This window comes from Salvia hispanica, chromosome 1 (assembly GCF_029641045.1).
Source record: "Salvia hispanica isolate PSC_SH4W2 chromosome 1, Shi_PSC_v1, whole genome shotgun sequence".
Taxonomy (NCBI): domain Eukaryota; kingdom Viridiplantae; phylum Streptophyta; class Magnoliopsida; order Lamiales; family Lamiaceae; genus Salvia; species Salvia hispanica.
Window position 1 is genome coordinate 35079520 of NC_142692.1, and position 27609 is coordinate 35107128.

At 33.7% G+C, this 27609-nt stretch overlaps 2 protein-coding genes and 1 long non-coding RNA gene across 5 annotated transcripts; all 3 read right to left on the reverse strand.

The window, feature by feature from the left end:
* Nucleotides 1-728: 728 nt before the first annotated feature.
* LOC125219009 (catalase) lies at nt 729-4067 on the reverse strand. The gene is made up of 8 exons (XM_048120846.2): nt 3931-4067; nt 3519-3615; nt 2897-3174; nt 1901-2677; nt 1540-1629; nt 1240-1307; nt 1058-1151; nt 729-960 (listed from the first exon to the last, which is right to left on the reverse strand). Exons 1-8 carry the CDS (start codon nt 3943-3945, stop codon nt 901-903), a joined length of 1479 nt encoding a protein of 492 aa, XP_047976803.1. The 5' UTR covers nt 3946-4067; the 3' UTR covers nt 729-900.
* Nucleotides 4068-7745: 3678 nt separating this feature from the next.
* On the reverse strand, nt 7746-9921 carry LOC148933678 (uncharacterized). The gene is made up of 2 exons (XR_016136550.1): nt 9517-9921; nt 7746-9440 (listed from the first exon to the last, which is right to left on the reverse strand). It is a non-coding gene; the product is annotated as an uncharacterized LOC148933678 (long non-coding RNA).
* A 599-nt stretch (nt 9922-10520) lies between these two features.
* LOC125221808 (Patched family protein) lies at nt 10521-19905 on the reverse strand. Of its 3 annotated transcripts, none has more exons than XM_048124070.1 (38): nt 19542-19905; nt 19383-19453; nt 18766-18865; nt 18497-18604; nt 18109-18225; nt 17770-17920; nt 17425-17672; nt 17137-17325; nt 16873-16949; nt 16666-16783; nt 16486-16569; nt 16315-16410; nt 16098-16199; nt 15945-16013; nt 15757-15852; nt 15576-15683; nt 15248-15361; nt 15084-15167; nt 14848-14976; nt 14483-14681; nt 14259-14402; nt 14132-14175; nt 13921-14004; nt 13762-13830; nt 13592-13668; nt 13322-13391; nt 12964-13113; nt 12809-12874; nt 12531-12675; nt 12316-12446; nt 12149-12242; nt 11970-12006; nt 11827-11884; nt 11632-11742; nt 11446-11513; nt 11291-11357; nt 11129-11197; nt 10521-10835 (listed from the first exon to the last, which is right to left on the reverse strand). In XM_048124070.1, exons 1-38 carry the CDS (start codon nt 19590-19592, stop codon nt 10749-10751), a joined length of 3882 nt encoding a protein of 1293 aa, XP_047980027.1. In that variant the 5' UTR covers nt 19593-19905; the 3' UTR covers nt 10521-10748. The 3 variants fall into 3 exon arrangements, with proteins under 3 accessions (XP_047980027.1, XP_047980026.1, XP_088919022.1); XM_048124069.1 differs by having other exon boundaries at nt 11291-11376; XM_089062896.1 differs by having other exon boundaries at nt 11291-11376; nt 13592-13689.
* Nucleotides 19906-27609: the final 7704 nt, after the last annotated feature.

Here is a 27609-nt window from a genome sequence, read left to right on the forward strand (position 1 = left end):
TTCTATGACTACTGACAACTGAAAAAACATATTTTCTTTTAGTCCTGTATTTTTTAGCATATGGCACGCTGCCCCTAAAGATACCTGTCCTAAATTCTCTCTTCCTTAATTAATTTTGCACAAGACCCAACATAAAATTATTGTATATTTCGAATTTTGAGTTCATTAAATTAGTTTATCTACAATGGGTCCTAGGTGTTAAAAATTACAATGGCCAATGAATAAGAACTGTGAAGATTCAAGAATCGGTGATTTTTTTTTTTTGGTTGATTTGGTTTGTCTCTGATTTTCTAGATTGTTGCAGAAAAAAGAGTAAAAGTGGAAAAAATAAAGGGACTTTTTCGAGAATCTTTCACTAACATTACCACTATCAAAATGAAATTCACACTCCTTTTTTATAGTGAAGCTTTATGATCAAAAATATTGTCGTTGGTGACGCTCCATTATTGAAATTCAATCTGTGATTAGAATATAAACGTAATATAACTAGTAGTACAACATTTCCCTCGACCGAAACTCAGTATTAATATTAGAAAAAGAATAAAGTATAGCATAAAATATTTACGTAATTATAATTAGCCCAACATAGATCAGAGTAATTTGTTCGAACCATTAAGTTGCAAAATTTGCTTATACTCACCATGAAGATCAATTAAGTACGAGTTTACAAGTAGAAAATGGTTATTACTCGCACTTTTGTAATTTTATTTAATTATTATGTGAGAAAATTCAATCCAACAGTTCTAATTTATTAATATCACAAGAGTTGAAGGTCTGTTTACGACAACAAAGAGAGAGTTCGATTTCCATTACATAACAGAAAAAAACCTATTCCATGACAACCATCTCTTATAGTTTTCAACCTTCCTCAAACAGTTCCACGAACCATTCTCTTCACCTTCACATCATTGGCCTCACGTTGAGATGAGAGGCGAGCTTCTGCCCGAGAGACTTGTCAGCCTGCAGTCGAGACGAGCAACAGTGAGTTCCTGCTCTATGTTGAGCACAAAGGAAATAGTATAATGAGATGAGAGAGCGGGGGTGAAGAGGAACGCACCTGATTCCAGTACGAAACCCAGATGCTTCGGATTTCGTGGGTGAGACGGGGGTCAGACAAGGCGTCAACCCACCTTTTGATGAATCTCTCTTGCCTGAAGGAGAAATGGTGAATTAGGAAATGTCCTCTCATGTACATGCTATGACTTTTGAGTTTAAAAGAGGGCAGGAAGTGATATATACCTTTCTGGTGTGAAGGAACGGTATCTGTCACCGGGTTGTTTGAAGTTGTTCTCCTTCGCAATGCAGACCTGAATCACAAATGAAGCATTATTATAAGATCACGAAAGAAATGCCACTGAACGAAACACTTCTAGTAGTAGCGCTGCAGATATGGACAACAAAGTACAAAGGCTTATTGAATCTCTACAAGTATTTCGTTAAAAATTTCACATGCAAATGGCTTCCAACGACACAGGCCCACAACCAAATAGTAGGTTTAACAAAGAGGATCAAAGCCAAACAGCAGAATTAGATGCATACCCTGTCACGCTTTGCTGTCAACACCACGGGAGGGATGGGGTGCGTCTCAGCATGACGGGTTGGATCAAACCTGGATGGGAAATAGTTCACCTGGAAAGAGCAGAACCATCTAAATAAAGCACGAAGAAAAATGCAGAAGAATTCAAATCCCAAATAATTTGTAACAAGCAAAGAATAAGAAAGGAATAGAGAAGCCTACAATATCTTATGTGAATGAAGACATTGTAGACTCAGTTTATTTAACTGTCTAATGATGTTATGTGGAGAAATCACATTGAGTAAATGCCTATGAGAGATGCTTTTAAGAACTCTTGAAGTCCCTTTTTTGTGTTGCAGATAAGAGTATATAGAAGTAAAATACCTCCTCGTCCCTATGCATGAAGTTCATGAAACCTTCATGGTGGTTGTTGTGATGGGCACTCTTGGGAGCATTTGCTGGGAGCTGCAGATAGTTTGGTCCAAGACGGTGTCTCTGAGTATCAGAATAGGAAAAGATACGGGTTTGGAGTAGCTTGTCATCCGAATAGTAGATCCCAGGGACAACCAGAGCAGGGCAGAAAGCAAGTTGTTCATTCTCAGCAAAGAAGTTGTCAATGTTCTTATTCAACACCAAACGGCCAACAGGTTGCAGGGGAATGATGTCTTCGGGCCAAGTCTTTGTAACATCAACTGGGTCAAAGTCGAATCTATCTTCAATATCAGGATCTATGGTCTGAATGAAAAGTTTCCACTCGGGGTAGTTGCCTGCTGCAATCGAGTCATAAAGATCCTGTGTCGCATGGCTGTGATTGGTGCCTCCAACTCTGACAGCCTCGTCCTCCAACAGAGACTTCACTCCACAAGTGGGCTTCCAATGGAACTTCACATAATTTACTTTCCCGGCTTTGTTGATCAGAGTGTAGGTATTCACACCCGAGCCTTCCATATGCCTGTAATCTTGTGGAATACCAATATCATCGAAGAGGAACGTGAACATATGCAGACTCTCAGGATGGTGAGAAAAGAAGTCCAAGATTCTCCAGTTCTCCTGAATGTGGGACTTTGGGTTGGGTTTCAACGCATGAACCATATCAGGGAATTTCATTCCGTCCCGAATAAAGAAGACAGGGAAGTTGTTTCCCACCATATCGAAGTTTCCCTACACAAATCAAAAAAGAAAAGCGGACAACATTATGTAACTAAACCATAAAACAACAAATTTTTCGCTTCTTTCTTCTGCAATAAAGAAAACCACTATCGAAAAATCATAAATACTTAAAATAAGCAAAAATGCATAAAACTGATGATAGAACTCATTTGTAAGAATGGGAATCTTCTAGTACGAAAAACATACTGAGCAATAAGCGAACATCTTTACCTCTCTTGTGTAGAACTTCACGGCAAACCCTCGGGGGTCCCTAAGAGTTTCAGGGCTGCCACGCTCATGGATAACAGTTGAGAAACGGACAATAACAGGTGTTTGAACTCCCGGAGATCTAAGGAAATCAGCACAAGTAAGGTGTGTGATATCATGAGTGACCTCGAAAAAGCCCTTGGCACTGGCACCTCTGGCATGGACAACACGTTCCGGGATCCTTTCGCGATCGAAGTTAGCAAGTTTCTCCACCAAATGGTAATCTTCAAGTAGGATTGGACCTGTAATTGACACCATATTCATCAGTACCCTTTTCCATCTCTCCAAGCACAAAAATTTATTAAAATCACACACACAAATACACTTTTTTCATACCCTAATCCAAAACCTAGAAAATTATATCTAGTAACAAAACAACAACACGACGATTGGAAATCTTCACTATCGAAACACACTTCCACTTTTTAAATACCTTGATCTAAAAACCTAGAAAAATTAAATCCAGTAACAAAACAACAACAAATCGATCGATAAACTTCTCTCTACCAATAAAAACAGCTGATTCCAGATTGAAGCATGCATCTCACTTCAATTGCAAAAGGGGGAAAACAAAAAAAATATATACCTCTAGTTCCAACAGTCAAAGAGTTGTTGTTGTTCCAAACTGGAGCTCCAGAATTCGTGGTCATAAAAGGTGAATTGAAAGCACTCGACGGGCGGTACTGAACACATCATCACCAAATAGTCAAACATCAATACACAACAATCCGGAGCTAAACCTCAAGCAATTCAATCAATTTTTTTCTCAAAAAACATCTCCAGAATCAAAACAAACACGAAATCAATTCATACAAGTGTGTCGAGAGAGATAGAGCAGATTGAAAATCAAGCAAACAAGTCACCTAAATTTGACAAAAGCCTACCAAACACGTAAGCCTCGAAATCATCGATATACAAAACTCGACGCAGTAATTCAATCAAACAACACGAGGATTGGTGGATTACCACAAAATCAATCAAAACTCACAAATTCGTACCTTGTAAGGATCCATTTCTAGAGAAGGAAGGAAGAGAGAGGAGAGCTTTATTCGAAAATAGGAGTTTAGCGGTTTTAAAATAGGAAAATGAGATTATTTATAGCTATATGCATATTGGTAGGGACATAATAATATCATTATTTTACTATTTTATTTAGTTTTTTATATTTTTCTTCTAGGTTTCGTGGCTCGCATTTCTATTTTGCATAGATGGAAATATTATCCTTTTCAAATAGGATTAATCGTAAATAAATATTACTATGATCAAATTTTTGTTTTATTTTTTAAATTTTAAAATATTAAATTTGAATATGTTTGTACTTATTTGTAATAAAAAAAATTGATCACATACAAATAATGTATTATTAATTTTTTTGTAAAATGGACGATATCATTAATATCAAATAGGAGTGTCATTTATAAACTAACTATAATTTATAAATTTTTAATATTAATGCTATGTTACTTTTTTCTTTCGGATTACGTTAGTCCATCGTGTAGTTTAATGGATAGAGTTTCATCTATTTTCTATTGAAAGGTTAATGTCACCAATAATATTTTAAGAGCTTATTTGCCACCTAAAACTCCATTACACTCTCATTAATTTAAATTATCACGATTGAGAGTGTATTTAATTTGAGTCGATTTTAAATTTTTAATCGTGTTATTTTAACCGTGCCTGCTACAATTGTAGTAGTACTATATAAAAATAGATTGTTATTCCGAGATATATTAGGCAAAGCAAATTCTAGTTTCTTATTAATTGCGGCAGCGTAGCGCAATTGGTAACAGAAGAGCAGATCTTGCTACAATAAGTTTGGGTTCAAATGATCAAATCCCATTGCTATTGTGGTTTCTAGTAGCTAGTGGGTTAAAGTCTTTCTCTTAACGAACTATTATGTACCATAATTTAATCCTTTTACATGATGTCGGGTCGAAGTGTAGGGACAGGATACAAAATCGCCTGAATTTAAAATACAATGTTGATGAAATAAATGGGGAGTAATTAAATGAGGATGTGATGAAGTCGAATTAGTTGTTCCTTATCCAAGGTTTTGGAGTTTATCTCGAGGGTACCAATGTATAATGTCGACACGTGGCATATGCCTAGAAATGTGTGTTCCAGATAAAACATCTCTTTAAATACCTAAAGAGGCAGTTATTTAATTTGGGCTGAAATTGGGGGTATTCATATTGGGCCCACAACATTTTGCAGTTGGGTAATTTGTTTGGAAATTTCTGAATTTTTTCAACGATTTTGTATACTCCTATTAATTTTAAATCTATTTTATCAATTACTTCTATTAGTTGATTCTAATCTTGCACTTATATTATTGATTTACTCTGGTTTTACGATCAGTTAAGCCGATACTAACACAACATAATGGCTTATTATTTGTGGAATATATTTGCAGAAAATTGAAGAGTGAAATCCTTTTGTAACCTTTAATAAATTAATTTATACTACCATAATTTAACATTTTAGGCTCATTTTCTAATTGGTGGATTTCTCTCACCTACTACCGAATTTGAAAAAAAACGTTGTCAATATATAGGGAAATTAATACCTACTACCTACATAAACACTTTCTATACTCTATTTTTGTTGTTATTACGTGTATAAATAAGTAATCAAAGTCTAACTAATTTTAAGTGTATAACTAGAGAACAAATCTTAGCCACATATCATAATAATTCATATTAATCTAAATATTGAATCAAACGTCCATATTTAATAAAGAAATAAGTGAACAGGGGCATTTTTGGAAATAATAATTTGTCCCATATTTTCAAATGGATCGTGATTTCCATAGGATATTCCAGAGTTGATTCTGATATCATTCCAAATTTCACGATCAACTTCATCCCAGATTTCATGATGAATTCTTCCTCATATTGTGATTAATTCTGATTTTTTTCAACTAACAATCAATTCTGCATTAGATTTCACTCAAATTGCGATCGATTCTATGTCAAATTTTCATATGAATCGCGATCAATTCTAATTGTTCAACTTGCTATCAATTCTGATACAGATTCAATCTCAAATTGAGATCGACTCTACCTCAAATTACGACCAGCCTTTATTTTTTAAATTTGATCAGTCTATGGCTAACAGATTTCACGCCTTCAATTGAATGTGGTCGATCATCCCAAAGCTGCCAGAATTGCGAACCCATTGTGTAAACCCCATCACGATCATGTGTACTCAATACCAATTCCGGACAAGTATTACTTCGATTCAGATTCATCATCTTCGAGAGATGATGCAACGAATCACTGTAAAGGAAATTTTCGAACTCTTATGGATTAATCATGAGATGATTGAAAATGGTGCACTTATAGTGATGTATATTACCTTTACAGTGAAGTATATTACCTGTACAGTGAACCATATTATGCTTATGGTGATGTAGTAAATCATATTGTTAAGCATACCACATAGTGAGTAAACATGATCATACAATTTACAATTTATAATTAGATCACATTTTTTTTTAAAATTAACTCCTATATGAAGGAGGAAATTACAAATAAACTCCTAAGAAAGGAGGAAATTACAACTGATGTCAAGAGGGCTCGAACTCGGCAGCTCATACATTGATGTCTAAGCTCATTGCCGCTAGGACAAATGCTCTGAACTTATAATTAGATCACATTGAGGAAGCTGGAATTGCTACGTATTAGACGTTGCAAATCCATTAGGTAAAATAGAGTCGATTTCTTGGGATTTACCACCAGACCAGACCAATCAGGATATGAGAATATACTTCACTATAATCACAATATACATCACTATATGCACAATATATTTCACTGAAATGAAAAAAGGGTACATTATAAGGCATGCAGAATATACTTCACTATAATCACAATATACATCACTATATGCACAATATACTTCATTGAAATGAAAAAAGGTACATTATAAGACATGCAGAATATACTTCACTATAAGCACAATATACATCACTATACGTTCAATATACTTCACTGAAATGAAAAAACTGTACATTTTAAACTATATTCTTCACTGAAATATCAAACATCATATTTTTAGTTCATTGTGAACATGTTTTAGTCCACTAAACGTGAGTTTTATTTCATTGCCATCTTATTATTAGTTCAATTTTTACTGGTTTTTAGTTCAATGCGTACATGTTAAATGAGTTTTATTTTGTTGCAAACTTGTTTTTAGTTCACTTCTTACATATGTATAGTTCACTGTGTACTTGTTTTAGTTCACTACTATAGTTGTTCACTTCATACCAAAACTTACCAGATCACAATTTTAAGTTGTGAACTATATTTTGTTAAATAATTAACAAGTATTCATATGTGTACTAAATAGATTGAACATAAAGTGAAGTATGCTGCGCATATAGTGAAGTATATTGAACATAAAGTGAAGTAGATTATGCATGTCTTATAGTCTACAGTATTTTTCATTTTCAGTGAAGTATATTATGCATATAGTGAAGTAAATTAAACATGCCTTATAGTTTACTACTCCCTCCGTCCCACAAAAGATGACACACTTTCCTTTTTAGTTTGTCCCACAAAAGATGTCACATTTCCCTTTTTGGAAAAAGTTCTCTCTCACATGAATATAAAAATTTTATTTTCTCTCTCCATTTAACACACAAAACAAAACCTCCTAAAATCCCGTGCCATTTTCAAAGTATGCCAACTTCTCTGGGACGGAGGGAGTATTTTTTTCCCTACACTGAAGTATATTGTTCATATAGTGAAGTATAATAACTTTACAGTGAATTACAGTGAAGTAAATATGTTCTATAGTGAAGCAAATATGCTTTGCAGTGAAGTAAATAGTCTAACATAATATTGAATTTAATTGAAACGAATGAGCTTTATATTGGACTAAATGATATAGTACATATTATGAACCATATCAGTTTCATACAAATGTCATGAACGCTTGAAGTTTACAATCATTTTTCCACATCTATCTTCGTGTTGTTGCTACATTCTTGATAATTTTGATGTTGTCGCCAAGTTATTCAATGACTCATGGTTTGTTTCCGACAACATTAATGCGCTGCAATTCTGTGCTCTTAGCCTTTGGAGTATTCTCTTGCTGCTTCTTTTAGGCAATACATTTCCAATCTTGTTCCTGCCCACCATAGTAACAATCATCATATAATTCACTCTAAGGTCTATACATTTCACTGAAATCAGAAAACACAAAACACTATAAGACATACATCGTATACTTCACTCTAAGCATAAACTGTATTACTGCAAAGGTAACATACTTCACTTTTAACATTTATTAGTGCACTATAAGCAAGGATCACAAACAAGGTAAAACACTTCACTTCACTCTAACTATGGAATACTTCACTCTATGCACATTTTACTTCACTGAAATGGAAAAATAGTGCACTATAAGCAAGAATAACAAACACTTCACTCTAAGCATCGAATGCTTCACTCTAAGCACGTTTTACTTCATTGAGATGAAAAAATAGTGCACTATAAGCAAGGATCACAAACACTTCACTATAAGCATGAAATACTTTATTCTAAGCACGTTTTACTTCACTGGGATGGAAAAATAGTGCACTATAAGCACATATCACAAACACTTCACTTTAACCATGTATTACTTCACTCTAAGCACGTTTTACTTTCCTGAAATGGAAAAATAGTGCACTGTAAGCAAGGATCACAAACACTTCACTCTAAGCATGAAATTTTTCACTCTAAACACGTTTTACTTCACTAAGATAAAAAAATAGATAGCTATAAGCATGCATTACAAACACTTCACTCTAACCATGAAATACTTCACTCTATGCACATTTTACTTCACTGAAATGAAAAAAATAGATCGCTATAAGCATGCATCACAAAGACTTCACTCTAACCATGAAATACTTCACTCTATGCACATTTTACTTCACTGAAATAAAAAAAATAGTGCACTACAAGCACATATTACAAACACTCCACTTTAACTATGGAATACTTCACACTAAGCACGTTTTACTTTACTTTTACTTTACTGAAATGAAAAATAGTGCACTATAAGCAAGGATCACAAACACTTCACTCTAAGCACGTTTACTTCACTGGGATGAAAAAACAAATCACTTTAAGCATGCATCACAAACACTTCACTCTAAGCATGAAATACTTCACTCTATGTACATTTTAATTCACTGAGATGAAAAAATAGTGCACTATAAACACAGATCACAAACACTTCACTCTAACCATGAAATACTTCACTTTATGCACATTTTACTTCATTGAGATGAAAAAATAGTGCACTATAAGCACGAATCACAAACACTTCACTCTAAGCACGTTTTACTTCACTGAAATGAATAAACAGTGCACTATAAGCAAAGATCACAAACACTTCACTTTAAGCATGGAATATCGTAAATTAAAATTTTAAAAAAAGTAGGAATGACTCATGATCGGAGCCTTGGAGTATTCTGTAAGGACCTCCGGTTGCATTTTCTTCTGACGTTTAAAACCTATAAAAAATGAAATCTAAATCAGTTGAAGAAATTTTAATAAAAAAATGAATTCGAAATTGGTAGGACAACTTACATTTTGAAAAATCTTTTGGATTTGAATCCATTATTCGACGACGGAATGGGAGAATTGGATGTTGAGGAAAACGGAATGAGGCGACGACAACGGCGGAGTGAATCGGCTTTGAGTGAGAATTTGAGGTTTAGATAAGAGGAGAAGAGCGATGGCAGGCAAATGGAGAATTTAGAAATGAGAGAAATGAGCGTAGTAGGGCACACCGGCGGTACAGTCGTGGTGAGGAGCTGAGCAACGAAATTATTACAGAAACACCAAAGAGACGAAATAGAAGAGTGAGAGTGAACGCAGTAGAAGGAGGCGACGACGATTGATGACGACGAACGATTGAGCACCTAGATTTTCGATTGGAGCATTGGCGAAATGATGAGAAGATAAGGAGAAGAGTCTTGCGAGGATGAATTTTGAAAAATGATATGTTTTTCAAATTTAATCCAATTTTCATTTGTTAAATGGCAATTTTACCCCATTATCTTATAATGAAGTAATTCATTCATATTGTGATGTAAAATCTGGATGAATTTCAAATATTATATGGATGAATATCTGCCCTTGATTTTCTTAATTTTATGGTTGATATTTGTTCTCTAGTTATGTACTTAATGGACACTTGCCCCATATCAATAAGTAATCTCATTTAATAACTTTGAAGTTGAAGATATTCATGGTGTGAAACCAAAAATATTCCTTTCTAAAAAAAAGTATATTGAATTGTTTTTAGAATTTTGTTTATGGGTTGGTTGTCAAATTGTACGCATAGCAATAAAAATAGCCACATGAAAATTAGATTTCCAAAAAAATATCTTGGCAATTTCTTCAACTACCGACCACAAATTTAAATTATTTTCTCTCCTACAAGACTTTATTCGTAATTTTCTCCAATATCTCGAATAAAAATGAAACAAGATACTTACATGATTTTTCAAATAAGAGCTTTCACTTCAAATAGCTATCACTATTATAAGATTTCTACTTCAAAATTGTGCATAAATGTAACCCAAAGGTTAAGATCTATTTTTTCTCTTCCTTTTAACTCAAAAGGTACAATGTGAATAAGCTTTACAATTGAACAAACACTAGGTCACTAGCTATTTGTACAAAAGGAAATTAGTAATCTATAAATACCATTACCCCACCAAAAATAAAATAAATAACAATACTAAAATTTAAAATAATATTATTAAACCTCGTACACTACAAAAAAAACCGCGCATGCTTCGACGTTGTTAAGGTTAAAAGTGAGATGATGTTGACGGCCGATCTTCTTGCTTCTCTATAAGCACACATCTTGACGGAGGACCAAACATGCTCAAAATCACCTGCCAAAACACACGGCCACCGCCGTCGATCAACGATCAAATCCCGCAAAAAATATAATCTTTGCAAAAACTACGAATACGGGACAGACATTGCCGGGTACGAAGCTTCTTTACCGGAGATTGAGCGTGTGTGCATGTGTTTTAACAAGAACGAAGGAAGTAGATCGTATAACTTCGCGAAAAATAGGATTTTAAAAAAATTATAGTACTATCACAATTGTAGATTGGATGATTTAAACTCGTTAAGGGTTTTGATAGGATTTAGGGTTTAGGACGATGGGAGTATATCTTACGGGTAAAAAGACGAGGCCGTGCAAGAAGCCGAGAAGCACCAATGCGAGATACATTTTGAAGTAGTAAACCTGCAACCCACACAGAAGAGATAAGAACGAGGCGTTAGAAGCATAACGAAAAACGGCTCATATAAATCCATTTGTGCATGCAAGATCACGGACCACAAAAACTTCGGTCCTCGAGAAGCAAAGAACGAGCACTCCGACTAGCTTCGTGAGCGTGATTCCGCTGCAACAGAGAGGTTGTTCTGTAAGTAATCAAAAGGTAGAAAAAAGTTGAAAAACTAGGGAAACTGGAACGGGAAAAGGGCTCGAACCTGAAAACGGATGCCCCCATCGTGGTGAGAGCTTCTTTCATCCGCTGATTCCTATCTCCGCTCGTCACCTAAAAGTGACACAATTAAACGAAGTTGTTGATCGTTTTCATTCTTTTACAGCCAATGCTCCAAAGCTTATGATTGTAAATAAGGGGAGAAATCTGACAATAAGGGGAGAAATCTGACCAAGAAAGCATGAGTAATATGGACACAGAACTCCACGGCGATGCCCACGGACATCACGAGGTTCACAACCGACAGCGCGTTCAGCTGGATACCTAGGATCGCCATTATGCCCTGAGGACACCGAAGAAACGAGTTATAGCGTCGGAACCTGCCTGAAAGGGTGCTTAACCGTGCAAATTGAGAAGAGGAACGTACCAAAAGATCCACGATGATCATTGACAGAACAAGTAGAATTATCGCAGAAGTCCACACACTGAACACAGAAAGGAAACAAAAAACAGGGTGAGCACGCAGTCATTTTGATGAAAGATACGACGAGGTTTATGTATAAGACTAACCTGCATGTGATGACTAAGCAGACTACGAAGACAGCAGCTGTTAAGTACAAGAAAAAAAATAAATATATTGAGATGATTGGAATAAATCTCTTATCGAACATCAAGATTTCGAGGAGGACAAATCATAACCAACGAGTTCGGTGCAGTCATGAAATTGAACGAAAAACAAAGGAACTAACCGATGGCAATAGCAAGATTGATCAGAGCCGTCTTCCATATGTTAAGGTACTGCTCGAAGAACATATAGAACACAGCGTATGGGAAGACGTCAATCTGCAAAGGAGTAAATAAACGTCAGCCCAAAGTTCAAATGACTGGGACAGATCAAATATACGAAGGAAGTTACCCCCAAAGCATGAGACATCTTTGCACTAAAATCTCTTGCAGCCCTCATCGAGTTTACATAGTCAGCCTGTTTATTAAGAGGTGTGTGATATGTCCTAAAAGCCGATGCTTGAATGATTCCGTTCTCGTAGCCTAATGATATAGAAATATTTTCATTAATGTCAGAGAGAGAGAGAGCAATTGGATTTAGTATAAAAGTACTAAGAGAATATTTACCATTGAGCTCAACATTGCTTGTATATGCTCCATTTCCACCTTTTGCACAATCAGCAGACGGCAACGCATTAAGGAACCATGGAAGCTTCTCCCTAAATTGTGCAGTTGATGGGCGGCCATTTTGCAACTCCGAGTGACGGAAGCACTGTAAATTTGTTATATTCATCATTAGTAAAGGTTGTTGCCAAATTATAGCATAAGCGGTGAACACTCTAAGATAACCGGTGTTAATTAATCAAGACAGTATAAAGTCCACGAGATGAAGAGGTTTATTTTACCGTTGTACAGTCCGAACACACTGAGCTGAGCCCACAACTACCACCATCTGACGCACAACAAGGAGGCTGAAAAAATATTTTAGAAAAAATGCGTAAAACATTTATTTTGAGATGGCAAATGAAAAAACAACGGCTGAAATGAGTATATGACAGACCTGATCATCCGGAGGACAGTAGCTTGCATTAGTGAATTTCCTACAACATCCGAAAGCTTCAGGAGACAACCAAACGAGAAAGTCATCGAGCCACGAAGCTGCTGGTTTAGCTATGTAACTTGATTCTGGCACTAACGAAGCTCGAGCTATCTGCATGATTCAGGAAGTATGAATTAGAATAACAGCTTCATACTCAAAACTAATCTATACAGGTGTCTAACTGTAATTTAATCTTCAAAAATTCATTTTTTGTATATAACTTGAAAGAATGTTCAAAATTAAATGGGCAGAATAAAACACTCGTGCAGCACTTTGAAGGGCCCAAAGTTTATAAACTTCAAGAATAACTATGTGTTACCTCATTTAGAAGAGAATTAGAATCACACTGGCTGATAGAACAGAGCTGGTTCGTCTGTCTCGATTCTAAACTGAGAAAATAAAAAACGAGCACGTCAAGAATTCCCTTATATTGCTGAGAGGTGAGTCTTGGAATATTGAAGTCATAGCAGAAAGTAATAGTTCAAAAGCCCAAACTGCAGATTACTGCACTAAGTTGAACATGCATTTGTAGTAAACATGGAGTATCAATTATAGGGGTTTGCATAAACAACAGTCAAACCAAAGCTACCTGTAATTGTAGTCTTTCACTACAAAATAGAGTGGAGGACCGATTCTTAGATAGTCCGTGATATTGTTAAAGTAACCCTGCAGTAAAAGATTAAAGCCCTATATGTGAAGTTTGAGGGGGGTGGCGAAAAAGACAAGAACTGTGAAACAGAAATGTTGATGTTTGAAGACCTGAAGATATGAGTCTCGAGGAAGAACAATTTGCTGTTCTAAACCAGGTTGTATTCTCGAACACAATGCCTTCACAAGACAACAATGGAAAGTTTTGCTGTTAGAAGACGATTCAAACATTTCTTAAGAGATAGGCAAGATCTGTAGCCAACAACTTACTATGCTTGCCAATGTAAATGCGCCAAAAGTGCAGACGACCAGTAGTTTAATCACCCAAACGCTAAGAATCGGAGCATGAATTTCCTGGACGGGAAAAATTACTAGTTAGTAAAGCAAAAAAAGAGATTAAGCAAAGTTAATGAAACAAAAATACAGATATCAGAAAGAAAGGGTAGTTTCATTAGACGAGAGCAGTAAATCTATCTTATACCTTCATATATCTCACTAGTAATCCCGGTTTCTGCTGATTACCACCTGGAATTTCGGAAAATACATCATTTTAGCTATGTGCTTTTAGTATACGATAGGCCGTCCCAAATGCTGGCACAAAATTATACCTTTCTCCAGCTCAACATTTGAACCAGATGTCTTAATACACGGAAAACAGTCGATCCTGTTATCCTCGGCTCTCAGGAAGTCGAAAACGATTAAGGCAACAAATGCAGTAACTTGAAGAAGGAAATCCAGAAGAACAGCCAATGCTGCACGTAGAACATCCACACGTAAGTTAGACTGACATCGGTAAAGAGGGAAATCAATATTCAAACAGCAGATTTTTAACCTGCAAACATTGAGAAGACGCGGCAAGCAGGCATAGGAATGAAACTTCCCACTGCAAAGGCCAAGACCTCAGCAAGGCTAGCTAGTGTTATAGACGGTCCTACTTCCACGAGTGCGTTACTAATCCGTCCCTCTATCGGCAATTCTAATTGCTGTCTCTTTACGGCTTGAACCAGTATGCACATGTTGTCCACCCCAACCTGACCACCATTGAAAAAACCCATCAAGTCATCGAGAGAAGAATAATCTTGTGATCAATGAGCAAACCACTTCTCGGTTGAACATTCTGTTTGATAAGAAAGAAGGGAACAATTTTTATACAGTATAGAGACGTGCAGTTGTACAGTTGATCAAAATCGAACTTACAGCCAGAACAAGAAAGGGGATGACTTCCATTATTATCAGTGTAGATTTTACTCCAACAGCACTGAAAAAACCAACTGATCCGAGCACAGAAAGCATGACGAGCAGAACGCCTGATAGACCTAGTAATATCTGTAGAGGCATTGTGCAATATTAACCAGTAATGTAAGTACAATTTACGGAATTGGTTTTAATGTTTTAGGAATATGCATTCAGTAAAGCTTATCACAAAATAATACCTTGGAGGAGATATAATAGGAAGAGAAACGAGGAGCATCTCCCAGAGTCAAGGATATATAAGCAAACATTACGAGATAGCTTATCTGGAACAAAATGACAAACATATAATAAGAATAAGAACTATATGAAAAACACACTTGAAACATTAGATTTATTCCCCTACCATGATAGTTATAGCATCTGCTGTGCTTTCTCTTTTCAGTTCTTCCTCGATAGAACTCTCTGACGAAAAGGCAAGTGTTAAATTCTTTGATTGCACCATAGGCAAGAGCTCCTCCTGATAAGAAAACTGATTTTAGTAACATACTTACGAACCAACTCAACCAAAAAAATAGTAAAAGGAGGCCCATTATCACTTTGAATTCATTTATTTTGTCTTTGACATATATAATCGGATTATAAACAACTCTTTTCTGAGTGTTATGAACAAGCTAAGAGGATCGCAATCATGTTTATATTTTCACCTCTCGGGGAGTAGAAACAAGAATTACCTTTGCTAGCTGAATGAAAGCTTTCTCCCATGCCTCTGCCCTCTTGGTAGCATTCCCATCTTTGTTGACTTCATTGTTCACGGGATATGTCACTATGAAAGCAGAAGCCTGTTTGGAACAAATGGTTGAGACTATATACTTCGTGCATCAAAAAATTTGCTCATAAGAGATTAACTGTTACCTCTGAATAGTTATTCCCAGAGAAACCACCGAGAGCTGTGCTCGGATCAAGTGGAGCTTTGAATGCACTGGCGCATGTGTCGGCTGATGAATAGTGCTAAAAGACACGGATCACAAATAAGTATCCAAAGGTAGAGAGAAACGAGGCTTTGGATATTATATGCAAGGGACGGAGCCCACTAATAGTACCTGGAAACAATATTCGACATGATCTATACCCCCAAAGCTATCATAGTTCTGGACATCCATCTTGAAATACTATCACAGAATGAAACATTTCCAGGTCACAAAAAAGTTCAAACTATGAAAACAAAAACTCGTTGGCATCTAAAACTATTATACCTGAAGAACACTTTGAGTGGCACAATCCTTGCCAAGTGGCTTCATGCAAATATCAGTAAGAGATACCAATGAACCAGAAAAATTTGCTCTGATCGTATCCACCTGTCATAATTGACAGAATGTAATTCTCTAAGTAGCAACTACTGCTTCACGAGCAGAAAAATCATTCTTGAAACCAAATGGGACAAAGTTGGGGGAACGCCAAAAGGGGGATTACCCTTTTTTGTACGTCGAATAACAGGTTGATATTGCTATCTGACACGATGCTTGGTGTTTTCCCATTCACAGTGTCCGGGATCGTTGCTATTATGAGCTGAATGTTTCAAAATGGAAATTTCAGTCTGTAAATACTCTGTCAAAGAAGCAGCATAGTTAGCTATTGTAATACCTGCTCGATTCGGTAAAAGGGAGCGAGATGACTGTCGAAGAATTGTTTCTCTTTCGCAGCTCTACTTCCAGGTCCCACCCATAACTGAAACGCAATAGTTTGAAAACTTTAGAATTTTAAATTGTTAGTCATTATGTGTTAGCAACCCAAATATAGACAGTAGTTGGAGACTAACTGTACCTTCTCGGGCCTCGTCTCGACTTGGAAGCGTATAAGACCCAAGCAGAGCAACAGAACAATACCGATTGATGAGCACAGAACCAGGACGGGGTTTCTGGCCACCCATGTGCCGTATCTCCTGAAAAAGGCATCCCCCGTCAACCATGTCAATAAATCGCTTCTCAGACAAAATGTACTTTACTGCAGTTGACTCAAATGAATATTCACCTATAGAACTTTGACATGTAGCCTTGCACGATTGAAAGCTGCACTCCACTGTTCATTTGGGGAACATCCTCGAGCATCTGTGTTTAAGAAAATTAAACGATCCACTTATGAGTGTAGGCTTTGGCATTGGCAATTCTTGATTTAGAATACCCCAGCCTCCAAAAGAGTGAGTGATGAAAGTACTAAAGAAAATAATCATAAATAGGAGGAAAGGCCCCAATGAGAGATCAAACACATAATTGAGAAGTTCACACGGGCATGCACCTGCATAGGGACATTTTCATCCTTCTGACTGTTTATACGGCGAATAACACCCCCATTTGGGATGTTAATCACAGGTTTGGTTTTAGACACGGGACTCCTTTTCCTTTTCCTGTGGAAGAATCCCCATCCAAGAAACACAGAAACAAGTACAATGTATAATATTGTCATTCCAACCTCAATGCATTTTGCCTGCACGTATCAAGAATGGGAAACCCGTCATATTAGAGTTTTTACATCACAGTGAAGAAATCTCTTGGTTTCCATCAGCACCTAAGGTAAAATTCTCACATTTATAGATCCTATTCTCACTGAACAGGAACCTTTCTTGAGAGGAGTAGGAAGACCCGAGCTTGAACAGGCTGCTGACGAAGGACAGTCACCGCACGAACAGCCCAATGAAGTGTCGCCGCATGAATATGTGGACACATTCATAGGCTTCATTCCCACTGATTCCGGGGCAGCCGGCAAAAAATTTATAGCATATGGTGATCCTGGTACACCAAGCCCCGCCCGTCTACCAAGAAACGCATACCACTCTGTCATACGCAATCACTAGTGAGTACACTTTCTTGGACCAAAAAGAGGAGGTTGTTACTTAAAAGGTAACTTGGGAGATTAGAAGTGCGGTCTCACCTTGAAATTTCTTAGCACCAGCACCGATGAATTCCATGGCTCGAGTGTTCATGGTGCCAAATTTTACTTCTTTGCATGATTCATACATTCCCGAACCAAAAGAGTCAGCTATGTAATAATCAATACCATTAACCGTCGAATTGCCCCCAACCTGGAAAGAGCACATGGAAAAATGTTTAAGAAGAGCTCGAAATGATTGAAACCTTTTCCATTAAAAGAGAAAGGTGGCAAGGCTGTAGAGATGGTCGAAATCCTAGGCAGTGCTAGATATGATCGCTCTATAAAACCATAGTAAACAGTCGTTTATCAAAATCACTAGCTTTGAGTAGGATTACTGACCTTGGCAATAGAAGTCACATTGATAAACTGGCTCTGGTTTGGGGAACATGTGAGCTCGCAGAATAGGTTCAAGAAATTTCTCAAGCAAGCTGGACAACCTACTAGAAAAGGAATAGCCTGCAGAAAGAGTATTCTATGAGAACATAAATTCATTTAATAGAAATTAAAAAGAAACACGGAGATTCCAGTGAAATTGATCAAATTCACATCCAGAAAAGATCAGAAAAGTTTACTCAATGCACAAAAACATGAATTCTTTTTTATTCATAATCAGTCAGTTATATCTATAGCTATATACACAAAGATAATGTGGCTCTCATCGAAGTGCCAAAACATTTATGTGCGAGTTATGTTCACTTCAACGGAACAACAAAGCTGAATTTCTTACTTGCTGGACTTGCGTCCTCAGAGTGTCGAACTGTGCCTCCGTGCAACATATGTTTCCAGTAATCGTAGGACACAAGCTTTGAACCTTTGCTGATAGCAATTCATCTGGCTGTTATAATCAAACAAATAACCGAGTTCAAACATATTCAAACTTACACATGGCATTGCTCCAAAGCATCAAGAAAAACAATACACCATAACTAACAAGTAGTTACAATTAAGAAACCAGAGAAGCAAGATCTCAGCAAAATTAATCCCAGCAACATTTACCTTGACTGCAGGTCTGCCAATGGCACAATTCAGCACTTTTCCATCGCTACGTGCTCCACAAATGTCGTACATGGCGCAATATTCCTCTGAATGTCTCTGTCTGAAAACAGAACACTTGGTTAGATCATTCTTTAAAAGATGGTTTATAGCTGCAAACCTCGAAAACAATGCTCACAGATCCGTATATTCACAACGCTCAGATATTCTTCAAATCAATATAATTTTTTCAGTTCAAGTCAAGAAACTGATGGTTGAATTAAAAACAGTTTCAAAGTTCCATTTTTTATTTTATTTTTTTGCTGAGAGCAACATGAGTTTGTACATCATATTCCATCAACTCACTCAAAGGCCTACCAAACTCTGTATATCCAAAGAAAAATAAATTAACTAATTAAAAACTTTTATTTGAAAAGTTAATTCATCAGAAAAAATCAAGCAATAAGGAGGAAAAAGACACTTGAAACGATTCCTCCCAACTTTTCCCAAACACCTTTGATCTTCCCCCAAAAAAGTTCCAAATAAAGCCAAAACACACACACGGAATTGTGAAGCTTAAAACCACGAGCAGACATTTGTCAATTATCATCTCCGAAACCGACACAGAGAAGAAGCAATACCCGCCACTATCCGCCAAAAGAAGCCTCGCACCAGACCTCTCCGATTCCACCACAGCCGCCACTAACAACACCTGCAAAACAAACAATAAAATCAACTAATTTCCAATTTTTTTAAAAAAACAACTGAATTCGCCGATTTTCCCTCCATTTTCAGCTCACCGTGAGCACCAGCAAACAACGGCGGAGGCCTCTCATTCTGTTCCCCTCCATTGCAGCAGAAATTGAAAGTGGATAACTCAATCACAACCGCCTCAATTGCTATATATATATATATAGAACTACAGCTCAATAGTATTGGAAATCTCAATTTGTGATGATAAAATCGGTGAAGCAGGTTGGAGTCAACTTCAATGCAGGCGATAGTTGATCATAAATGATATGCACCATCACTACAATAATCCGGGAGAGTTGCTATATATAAATTCAATGTCTGCGGTTAGCAGAGACGTGTGTAGTCTGTAGAGAGAGAGAGTGTGTGTGTGTGAGTGTGTGATTGAGTGAGAGAGAATTGCAGAGAGAGAGAGGAGTTTAAGGAACAAAATCCGAAGCGAGAATTTATTTTAAAATATAATCGGAATTTTCTGGTGTGGAATGTGAATTGACGGGAATGCCCCTACTTTCGGTCGTTATGTCGACCACATTTTGCTGCGGATAATGATTGTTTCAATTATTATTATTACTATTGTTTTGATTTGGAAATTTTGATATGCAGGAAATTCAATTTAATTCGATTACCTAAAATTATACTTAGGATCACTTTGTTTAGTGGGATGCTGACCTGAAAAATTAATTTGATTCCTAATTTTTTATTCTTGTGCATGTTTGACTTTTTTTGCCAAGTACCCTTATTTTCTAATGTAATTTTTTTACTTTTTTCTAAATTTAAATATAATAATAATTATTATTATAATAAAAATTTTACAGCGATTTTGTTATCAATTTATAAGGTGTACGGATCATTAAAATAACTATGTTATTGCTTTTATTATTTTTTTATCATGTTATTAATTAATAATATATTAAGTCAATTTTAGTGTAATTTTAAAATCTATGTAGCATGCTTGGTAAAATTATTATTGTTGTTATGTTATGTTTATGTTGATGTCATAATTATGGATCATAGTTTGTGTTGTACATATTTTATTATTATGTCAGTTAATATTTTAATTCAAGTTTATTGCTCTAGCTGGGACTATTACGCGTATTAGTTAATTGGAATTAAAATAATAAATACAAGTTGAGAATATCAACAGTTTACAGGTCTCAGTTAATTATATTCCATTCCAATAATGTACTCCCTCCGTTCCTTCATAGTTAAGTCATTTTTTCATTTCAGAAAGTTCCCTCATAGTTGAGTCATTTTCATATATAGTAATTTTTTCCTCTTTCTTACTTTACTCTCTCTTACTTTATTCTCTCTACTTTATTCACTTTTTACTTTATTTTCTCTACTTTTTTCTCTTTCTTACTTTTTTATCTATTTATTTAACACACTCAACATTTATTTATTAAACTCCGTGCCAAAAAGTTCCGCCTCAACTATGAGGGAACGGAGGGAGTAATAGGCTACTCCGTATTTGAGTTTTAATTGTTAACGAAATTTATTTTCGCATTTAATGTTGATATTTGAGATTGTCAAATCAAGTGATATTATTTGCCAAACACTGATGCTTTTGATACATAATTTGTTGAAAACGATAAGAGACAATTTTTTGCTAAAAAACTTGGTTTTGTTAGAAAAATTATAATGAGTTAAGAGTTCATAATTACCGGACAAAATTGTAAGTTTCATATTCAAAATCCATATTAGTAGTCTTCGTATTATTATCCTAAATTATAATGTTATATTTTGCGTGAGATAAGCAAGATTTGGTAGTAGGTGGTCGATTTCTAGCAAATAAAAAGTACTACTACTACTCTAAATATTTGTATACAAATAATTATATTCTTGGCATATACTGTATAAGATTTGATTACCGACGTTGAGATATTATATGGATCTTTCATTTCCACACATCGCGATCCATTTCTATGTTTATTTCTTTTTTCGGAATTCCAAAACTCATATTTCGAAAAGATAAATTTACTCATATACATAGTACTCCTAATACAATTCTATTTAGTGATATAATTTTATAACTAACTCCTCATTAATATATGATTTTAAATAGTAGTAGTAATTTTTAACATTATCATTTTAAGTTAAAAAATCATTGATTTTGATTATAAAAATTAATTATGATAGTATTAATAAACACACTACAAAACTATATTGTTCAATTGCTATATACTCCTATAATTGTAAGATAATTCTATATTCAAATAAATTTTCATTTAATCTATGAAGTTTAATATATACTATAGCTTTTTTATCTCTTGTGTCTAAATCATCTATATATGTACGTATGACAGTATGAGCAATGAAATCTTTTATCTCAATATATGAGAATATACAATAAAAAGAGAACATTTTCCTTATAATCGGAAGTACATAATAAAAATAATATAGTCATAATATAATGATTAAGCATTTATCTTTTGCATAGTCCTTTTATTATATTAACAAACAAAATTTATCGTTTTAATCGAACTACTGAAGTGAAATAATTATATAAACTCCTTAAAATATTGCGTTCATATATGATTAAACTAATCTTAATTGCTCACGGGAGTGTATTTGCCGTATTTTTGGCATGTAATGTGACAATTCTTCTCAATTATCTTTTTTCATGTCAATATTAATTAGGAAAGGAGTGGCGTTCACTCGTTAATAATTATCATATGAAATGACGTTTGTGAATGGATATCATGGGCTGAAAATCATTAATTTGTTAATCGTTGATGGATACTTAATTGGATCGTTAACAAATGATTATTATTAATATCTATAGTTACTTATGTATAGTGTTTGTTGATTAGGTCTATTATGATATTAGTGTAAAAAATATTAATAGTATTATATGTCTATCATATTTAATTTGATGAATCAAATGGAATGATATTTTAATTATTTATGAACAATCAAATGATGAAATATATAATGTAAAGTCATGATCTTTCGTAATCTCAAATTCAGAAATATGTATGTAAGCTAATACGTATGTTGCGTATTTAGAAAGGACCATTTTAGTTAATTGTCGGGAAAAAAAATTGCAAATTAATTAAATTATACGGCTCTCCCATATACCAGTCAACATTCATATGAAATTGACGTATAGTATAATATTTCTATTAATATAATAAAATCAACATATATTAACCGTGTATTCCTCAACAAAATCGTACTACTACGAATCCTGATATCAATACTCATGTATGAATCGTATGATATTTTTGGCAGTACTAAAATTGACAATAAGTTAACAAATTAATTATAGTATCTTCCAAGTAAATTACGGATTTGTATCCACTTTGATTAGTTCTAAACTTCTAATTATAAGTATTGCAATATAAATATTGTTGAATGTGTATATGACAATGAAAAGAGGCTCTTGCTATTTGGAAACGTGAAAAATATATGCAAAACTTTTTCGAAAATGTAGAGATTGGTATCCTTGAGAGACTTATTGGAGATCCACATATTAGGAAAATTTCCTTTTAAAACGCAAGAAACTTGTCAAAACACTAAATTGGTAGAATATTAGACAAAACCAAATATGGCCTTTAAAATATGTAAACTACAAATGAATTCATGTACAAATGCACTTACAAGAATAGTTACAAGCTTGTTTTATTAACAAAACTTGCTTCAGCCCATGATCACATACAATACTTTGTTTCATTTGATACTGGGTGAAGTTTATGTGGCTGAATTATATCGGTTAAGATTACAACTATAATCAAATTATAAAACTCATGAGATGGATATTTTGAATTTTGGTCAATTTGGCCATTAACTCTTAGGAAGTAGTGACCGACTAAAATCAATCTATGTTTTATGATAAAATGGAATTTACCCAAACTTAAAATGTGATAACTTTAAAAATAATAGTGGGTAAGTAAAATGGATGAATATGTACTTATATCATACTACCACCCACCCCACTAAATTCATGTTCTTCCATATTGGATTGTGACTTTCCTACTTCCCACTAATTTCAACCACCAAAATTCATTTTTCATGAAATAAATAGAGAAAACTGATCACTGCGTGTATGAATGTATTTTGCTTGTTAATTATAATTATTAAAAAAACATTTTAAAATATGTTGATGTAGACATACAGATAAAATAAGTAGTTTCTAGACAGCTAAATGTTTTTCAATAAAAACAATAAATATAAGGTTAATTTCTTTTAAAATGGCCAGGACTCAGGATGTATTATTTCCATATTTAACTTTTGTATAATTATATTTATGTCGACTGATGAATGCAACCACAACCATGTAGGAGTATATATAGTAGTATATCTGAAAATTACAATTGATTTAATTGGGCCGAATCCAATTATACCATCCTATATTCCAAGGTGATGATATATCTTTTTCTTCATCTTAATTAGAATTTGATAATATTCATACTCTACCATAACGTGTTTAATTTTCAGTTACAGGTACAACGAGAAAACTCATAAATGACATTGATTTAAGTTAGTTAGTCAACTATATCAATAAATTAGCACCAATACTCAACATACCTTTACAATCAATTTGGTACAGCACGTGGTAATGTTTAAAATCAAGTCTTAGGTTCAGGTCTAGCTACAATGATATCATCTTTAAATTTGTATTCATTTACTCAAGATTTTTCACACATAGTTGGATGACTTTCTTACACGAGATTATCGACACCAATCAAGATGATGGTACATTATAGGCAACGAAAAGATTTCCGCACGTAGTTGTATTGTACTCTAATCCATCTCCTTTATCATTTTTCGTTTCACATTTCAACAAATGGAATTATTTAATTTAATATATGATATTGTATTATTGTCTAAAATGTGTCATTTTCTTTGACATCCGATAGTATCAGATCACTAAGTCATCAAATCATGTCAACGCTAAAATTTAATTGTTAACAAAATTAAAATATATCAATAAATTGATTGCACAACTTGATCGAACCAAATAATTTAAGGGAGAATTACATTAAATAATTATTTAAAGGGCAAATTACATCAATTATTATATCGATTATAAATCCAAAAAAGAGGGATTTAGTTAGAGGTTGGGGGTAAATAGGTAATTAATAGTAGGCTCCAAAACAGGGAGGTCATATTGAGGTGTGAAATTTAATCCAAAATCATTAAAGTGTGATTGAAGAAAAAGAATTGAATATATGTGGAAAAAGTAGAATAAAACATAAAGGAATAATATCGTGGACAAATCGACAGTTGGGGAGATGTGAAGTGGGATTAATGATGATCAATTTCTCCCTTTCACACACATATACTCATATACATTGATATACGAAAATTTTCTTCTAACCATTTCCACTAATTTTAATCTCATTTTTAAGTATAATATCACGTTAGAAAATATTTTTACTTCAAGCATATACATTAAACTTATACTCCATTTTACACAATTTTAAAGTATATGTCTCATAAATTTTTGCTATAACTATAATATACAATCATATTTTGATTTTGTCCTGTTATAAACCACAAAAATTAAATTTAAGCTTTTAGTATGATTGGAGTTATTTTTGAATAAAAATGAAATTTAATGTATGATTGAAGATATTTAATATACACACTTATGTGGTTATGGTTGGTGTGAGCTTGTCATTTCATAATTCATTATTTAAAAGTAGGTCCCATTTTGCTCGTTAAACATGCTACTAGTATTTAAATACTTCACTACCAGTTTGTATTTTTTTTGAAAATGATGTTACACTCTCTTACGTGTCAATATTGTTACACATTTCTATGTGCTCAAGAGAAAAATTGGAGAACAATTATAAAAAAAGAATAAATGACTAATTTATGAGATATGAAGTGTTCAAGTTTTGTAAGATAATTAAAAAATTATATAAATAATGGTGATATGCTAATATAGAACGGAATGGTTGATAAATAATTAACTAAAATGATATAATAAACCATAGAATGAAAAATACTATTCATTCAAATTCAATATACAATATTATTCTATTGTATGGTAAAATTAAAAAATTATTCAAACTTTTATAAGTCAATGCGCATTTATGTTTAATTGACGTATTTTTTAGGAAGAAAAAAAAACGGAGCATTAAATTATCATTTTTGGAGCAACCACTTTTATTTATTATCAACATATTGACATCAATGTATGTATTTATTTGACAACTAATTAACCGACTTTATTTTACTTTGAATATTTTGTTTTCCCATTTTCATTATGTGACTGAATTTTCCATGAAAACTATGAAAAAGATATGCACAGTGTAAACTTTCGAGTGTTACAAAGATTAAATTTTACCATCATATATCAGCTTTCGAAAATTTAAATAAATTTGAGATATGATTGCAATTTCGACTGACATTGTCATCACCATCATCATTATTTCATACTTTCAGCCACGCCTTGGCTCATGCGAATTAACAGTGACATAAATTGTTTTATCAATTATTCAAGCCCACGAAAATAAACATGCGATGTTTTTAATTTATTAATATTATAAAGTTAAATTATTCTAGAAGCACAAATTTGAGCATCTTATATATTTTTTAAATCGAGTATAAATAATTTTAATTTCCTATAGCAATATTAAAGGGATGTATATATTTTATGCACATGTTTGGATGAAAAAAGTTTAATTTATTCGATCTGATTTTGTTGTATTTTTTCCAAATTCTTTTCGTGACCTTTTCTTAATGGGAAAGTCAAAAAGGAGAAATAAGATAGGTTGGATTTTCGTACGGTTTTATCACTTGTAATAACCATCCCATGTGGATTGGAACTTTATTTAAACTTAACCTTTTTCTTTAAATATATGTAATCTAATTGATTAAATTGAAATCGTATAATTATTTGCTCCATCTTTAATTTTGATATGTAAGAGTGATTTAAATAAGAATTCGATTACAAAGGATCAACATATAATGATATAATAAAATTAAATTTATGCTTTAGATCTATGATAATTTATGTTATGATAATACACTTTTTTATATTTTATAACAATATAACAATGCGTCTAGGTAATGTATACATTTAATTGATGTGGTATTACTTCATCACTTCCACAAATTAATTGTAGAGGAAACAAAATTGTAACACAACATTCAAAACCAAACATTTCTGCTACGTTTTGCAGTAGACAAAATTCTGGTAAATGAACCATGTATTAAATAGTGCTTGTAATGTGAGAAGAAGAAAATGAATTTGACTTAGGTGGACCCTTGAAATCATTCAATGTTCTTGTCCACCACAATTTGACTAAATACATCTCATGTCAAGAGTGACATAAATATGAATGTTACATGATTACTATTTGACATTTGCTATTGTATTATACTATAAGTTAAAGTTTCTAGTTACATGAGTTGTACAATAGTCTAACCAAACATGGAGTATTTCAGGTGGATAATTTAGTTTTTGCTTTTCAAAAAAATTTAAATTTGGTTTTGAATCTTATGTCATGCATTCACAATAGTACTATGCAATCCAAAGATAAGACTAAAAATGGCTCACAATTCCAATTTTAATTTGAATTCTTATATAGAAATATTACTTTAAAACAGGTCAATTGCTAAAAAGAAATCATAAAATTTAATTAAATTATGGCTCATCCAACAACTTAAAAAATCAGTTTAAATGGAATTTCTTTCAATCATCTCATGATAATTTTTGAGTGAACATCTGATATGGTAGCCAAAAGATCGTACATGAATATCACTGCCAATGAATTAAACAATGTTAAATATTTATAACAAAGTGACATCATTTGGTTGAAAAACAAGAACAATATATCACACTTATACTGCTATTTAGTTTACCATGTGATAAATGAGAATAAACTTCACAATTTTTGTAGCTGGTTTCAAAATTGTGGGACAAACCATAATTTTATGTATAATTTTTTTTTGCAATTTGCTCTTTTAAAATGAAGAATTCATGGCTGATTATATCGAAATCATATAGTAAGAATTTAAATTATTTTCAATATAAATGTTTTTTTTTCTACTGAATAATATAAGAGCTGCAAAGATTTACTTGGGCCAAAAGGGCCAATGTATTTTTCTATAAAATGATTGGAGGGGCCCAATAAAAAAGCAGCCAAATTTCTTTTGGCATAAAGT